Source organism: Sipha flava, unplaced genomic scaffold (genome assembly GCF_003268045.1).
Source record: "Sipha flava isolate LNK unplaced genomic scaffold, YSA_version1 20217_pilon_pilon, whole genome shotgun sequence".
Taxonomy (NCBI): Eukaryota; Metazoa; Arthropoda; class Insecta; order Hemiptera; family Aphididae; genus Sipha; species Sipha flava.
In genome coordinates this window covers 5407-11070 of record NW_020272793.1, presented here as the reverse complement: position 1 = coordinate 11070, position 5664 = coordinate 5407, and the positions used below count along the sequence as shown (strand labels likewise).

The window sequence follows — 5664 nt, the reverse complement described above, 5'->3', positions numbered from 1 at the left end:
TCGTAAAAACTGCTTGCGCCTCCCCAGCAATGTGTACACGCCCCCCAAGGGGGGCGCGCCCCCCAGTTTGGGAACCAGTGCTTTAGACGAATTAGGAGATTTATCAGAATATTTACAAAAACGTAGTATTACATTAGTAGACGCTGATAAATCTATAAGAACAACAATACGTGTATTAGATTCTATGGCAACCGATCCAGGTCCAAAATTAACTAACGCATTAAAAGAAATAAAGAACGAAATGTCGTATAAAAATGTAATATTACACAGTGGCAATGTTCCTAAAATAAATTCTGCACAATTTTACAAAAGCCTAGCTAATAATTTAAAATCTCGAATAATGACTTCCAGTTTATCAAATGTCAGTCGTAATGAAAAACATCGCCAAGACAATGAAAAAACGTTTAAAAACTTACTTGATAATATTGAAAAATCGAATCCAAAAAATTGGCCACTTTCGAATGATGGCCAAATAGAAAACATACAATTTGGTGACTGTAATATTCGTAATTTATGTCAACAATTTCAAATTGATGAAAAGAGCACTATTCAAAGTTTTAGAATTTATAAAATGGACTTGGGCAAAAAGGAAATTCCAGAAGATTTGAAACCCCTTTATAAATCAATTGCAACGATTCCAGTATCGACTAGCGAATGTGAACGAAATTTTAGTTCTATGAACGAAATCATGTCACTAAGAACTTCATTAAATATAAAAACTGTTGCTGCTCTTTTATTTATTAATTGTGTTGGACCACCTCTAACGAAATTCGAACCAGAAAAATACGTTCGATCTTGGTTATTGAATGGTCGACATTCAGCTGATGATACCGCAAGTCGTAAAAGAAACCAAAAGTGTGATAAGACATATGAATCATTGTGGAAGTTATTGTAAAAAAAATTGTATTGATGCTGTACTTTTTGAGTTATAAATATAAAATTTAAATAAAAATAAGTTTATAAATTATAAGTAGTTCTTTAAACATTTTATATTTATATTTTTATTTTATATAATATATACATACATATTCGTAAGTAAAAGAAGATAAAAATATATTTAAATTTTTAAAAGGGCTGAAATTTTAAAGTGAGTTTCATAAAATAGTAGATAAAACTTATATATTATTAAAAAAGGGTTAGTATTTGAGGAAGAAGAAATTTTAATTTTAGTTGGGTGAAGCCCCTAATTCTATGATATATACTCAAAAAAAAAAGCGTTCCATTTCAGAAAATTTTCCATTTCGAGCACTGGGGGTACAGAGTCCCCCACGGTTTTTTTTTAGATTAATTTGCTTTGGAACGCTAATTGTTCAGCTACATTTAGAGTCCACCTTTATTTTTTTTTTCCAATTCAACCACTGGATAAAGGTGTGTATATATTTTAGATAATATTTTTTATATTATAGTCAAACACCAAGGAAAAAATAAGCATAGTGAAATTAATTATTTTAATTTAAAATAAAAAAATTGAGCCATAAAATATGTAAAATAAAATTAGTACTATTTGATTCAGTTAAGCATGAATTAAATTGATACCTACATCTAACATTAAACTTGACAAATAAAACATGCTAATATATTAATATCCAAAATGCTATTTATAACTATTCAATTTCATAAATAGTCATACTATTAGATATTTTAAATAAATATTAGAAATACCTTTCCATTTACAAAGTATCCATTATTTTCACCAACAATTTTTTCAAATTTATCCATATAAAATGGAATAGTTTCTTTAATCAAAGGTTCATACTTGGTCTTTTTAGATTCTTCAAGAGGGTCATATTTATATGATGCAATAGCTGTAATTATGATTTAAAATTACATTTTTTTATCATTTTTAATTTAAAATTTAATATAAATAAAGTAAATAATAAAACACAACACATTACCTTGTCGTAAATCATGAACATTATCAACAGCGATATCAATTAACATAGATTCCCAATCATCACTACCAGCCAAACCAGCTTTTTTTGGATAAATAACGGCAAATGGCAGTTGATTGATTTAATACCTTGCCATCAATTTCCACCACTGGGACTTTGCCAAATGGCATGGCTAAAAGAAAAAAAATTGAGAAGTTATGTATTCTACTACAACATCAATTAACATATATTTTAAATTAGCAGTATAAATATTACTTAATTTTTATAACATTTTAATTTTAGTAGAAATTTTGTTTTCAAAACTGACAACAAAAAATAACAATTATTTTGTTAGTGTAATTTGTATTTAATTTAATAATATAATAATAATAATAGACCTAAAGTTGATGATGAGATTGAGATTGATATAACTTTTACTATAAGTATTGATTGTAAATCATTATTATTCAATTACCTAAAGGAGTATCTCATGTTATAAGTATATCTGACCTTAATCTATTTAGACAAATATTATTGAGTTAAGAAAAAACAAAAATCTGGAGGGATTCTGAGGTACCTCATAAGAATAGCTTATCATGTGTAATTATAATTATAACCCCTTCTTCAATTATATATATTTAAGCACAGTAACCAAAAGTTCAAAAAAAATTATTTTTAGTTTTTATAACTTACTTGGTTTGATACTTGGCCATTGTTCTTTGTCAAACCGAAAATCTTCAAAATCAATATTCAAATAGGATAGGAGAAATCTGATGGGCTCAGCCAACGCAGTAATATCAAAGTAAGTTACTTTGTATGATGACATTTTTCACGACTGAATAAGATTTCCTAGAGAAATTGAAAACATATTTATGTAACCGTAATACACACTAAATTTTTTATTTTTGACATTATCAACCAGTGACAACGCATAATTTAATTTGACGTCAATCTGTCTGTTTTACATAATTTACTATTTACTAAAACCTAACAAAAATAACAATGTTAATGCCGGCTAAATATCAACTGTATAACATTTGACTGATGGCCAATAGATACCATTGTAATTCAAATCAGAGTAAAATACAAGAAGAGCATTTCTAATCTAGAGATATTTTGTGAGTACAGCACACAAGGTTTAAAACTTCAAACACAAGAAAAAAAAAAACAAACGAGTTGATTTATCACAGTGTTTTAAATTTCAATCAGTACAAAAAAATTGACGCACCACCATGGAATATCAAACGTCTAGAAAGGGCGTGTATATATATTTTTTTTTATCTTGAGATGGACACCGGTTACGTACCAAGACCCAACCAGTAAACTTTAATGAAATACAACAGACAACAAAACTCGATGAGTCGGCAGAAAGATAATTTTATAATTACGATTGCGTTGGATTACGCAACTCACGACCATCGCTGTAGAGATACAATTATCTTTATTCTATGAATACAACTGTGCGCGCAATGTCGAAATAATAATAATAATAATGATTGAATATTAATTTAAATATAATTAATGAATATTAATGATTTTACTCACAGGAAAATATTCAGACAAACAACGGATGGACTACGAGACAAGTGAGCAATCACGGTGAACACGGAACCATGAACGTCACGAAACTGCCGGAGTATCGTCAGTGGTACGCACGACAGTCACACCACTCGTCAATCCCACTCCGCCGCACAACGATTATCCGACGATTATCCGGCCTTGCGTATGTGCGTGCACTGCGACGATGCCAACCGATCTGATAATAACATTGACACATTAATATAGTTACCTATATCTTTATATGTCTATGGATAATTATGCTGATGAATGATATCATAGAACATCGTACGGATACTATAGCAGTACATGTTTCAGGAGGTTTACCGGATGGGGGGGGGGGGGTATTACCCAATAAAAAAATGTATAACCCCCCCTTCGAAAAAATGTATTTAATTATTATTAATTTATTATTCCTATGACATATCGCATATCACATAATTCCCACCCCCAGTGATTTCCTATAATTTCACAGCCTTATATGTTAATATATATATATATTTAAATTATATGCAAATTGTATACCTAATAATATTAAATTCAAATTTAAGAAATCAACTACTAATTGCACTACAGTTGATTAAATGTGTCAACATTTACTATTTAATAGGTACATGCATTTCGACAACGCCTTATTTTCGTACATAATATTACGTTGTTTTCCATCAGTGTTTTCAATATTATATATTTTTGTTTCTTCGTATTGCTCAGTAGGTAATGAACAATATAGTTTATTCTAGAAAACTACCTGGTCCAGCGAAAACCATAACTCCGTACTCTTTCTTCCCATCAAACACGACACAGACGCAAATACACGCTCAACGAGAATTTTTCTCTATAGTTTTGTAATGTACTAAATGTTATATACATTACAGTATTATATTCGACCAATAACAAAAGATTTATTAGGGTTATTAAATTGGAAGTTAGTATCATAAAGAACACCCCACCCTAATAATTGTAAATAAGACCTTACAATTTAAGTTTGAATAAGTAGTCTGTAGTTTAACTGATGTTATTCAAATTAAATATAATTTATTCTAAAATATTTGGTATAAAATAAATGATGTTTCATCATAGGAAAAATAAAACAAAATGTTTTAAATGTTCTAATCAAATTTTAAAATCAAATAATTTGAAAGTAATTTTAGCTTTTATTATATCAAATTATGAATTTACTTCTGTATTTGTCACTCGACTTGAAACCCTAGGTGTTGTACTCAATGAATTCATTAAATTTTAATGATTAAAATAATTAAAACTTCAAAATAATGTATAAATTCTGCAAAAATTAGAATATCTGCATAAACTAAAATAATTTATGACAAAATTAAAAAAGTAATAGAGATAAATTTTGGATTTGATAAATTATAAAAAATTTCAAACATTTTAAGTGGACAAAATTAATTTAAGGGCGGATTGCCTACAGATCATAGTGTAATGATTTAAAAATTAAAGTATTTATATGTTAATTTATGAGTGAAGTATTTATATGTTTTTTTAAATCATTACTTATTATATTATAAATATTTAATATTATCTCTCCGGTGACTGTATTGACCTGCCTGTTGAAAACCGTGGTTGACGTTTCTTGAATACGACAATTCTTGATATTGCTTGTATTGTCGCAAGAGGTGTATAATATACATATATAAATAAAAATTATGAATTTTGCTTTATTATTTTTTATATTAATTAATGCTTTATATTTATTACTTAATATCATTGATTACAAGTATAATATAATTAAGTTCCTCTTAAAGTTTACTGTATTTCGTGGCACCTACGTGATTAACCAAAAAAGTTTTCTACACAAGTATTGCTCGTTATTTTTAAAACAACAATCATAGTATACATATATATTATATATTTTAACAACTCAATTATTATTAACTGATAAGTATATAAACAATATTAAAATCCCGATTGGAAAATATAATTGTTTTATTTTAAATAATAGACATTCCCATTCAAGGTATTACCCGGCCATGTATACTGTAAATTTAAATTTAAATATAAAATTAAATATAGATACATTATTATCTCGATTTGAGTTTCCTCCTATATACATACACATCATAAGAAAAAAGCTCCGTGGCTGAAAAAATTTGGAAATCGTTGTTTTAAGCTATATGACGTGCATGCAAATACATATAAATAATATACTACTATAAAATAATATTCCTATCCAACTATCGTTCGAATTTCCCAAGGCCGTCAGGTAATGCCTAGGGTA

General features: G+C 27.9%; 1 protein-coding gene across 1 annotated transcript in view; it reads right to left on the bottom strand.

Annotated features, from left to right (window-relative positions):
- LOC112682282 (glutathione S-transferase-like) overlaps positions 1–3561 on the bottom strand; it is a 10788-nt gene extending 7227 nt beyond the window's left edge. The window contains 5 exon segments of the mRNA XM_025552821.1: positions 1663–1805; positions 1896–1980; positions 1982–2064; positions 2565–2720; positions 3417–3561. Of these exon segments, the coding sequence (XP_025408606.1) occupies positions 1663–1805; positions 1896–1980; positions 1982–2064; positions 2565–2697 (444 nt within the window). The 5' untranslated portion in view covers positions 2698–2720; positions 3417–3561.
- Between the last annotated feature and the right edge of the window lie 2103 nt (positions 3562–5664).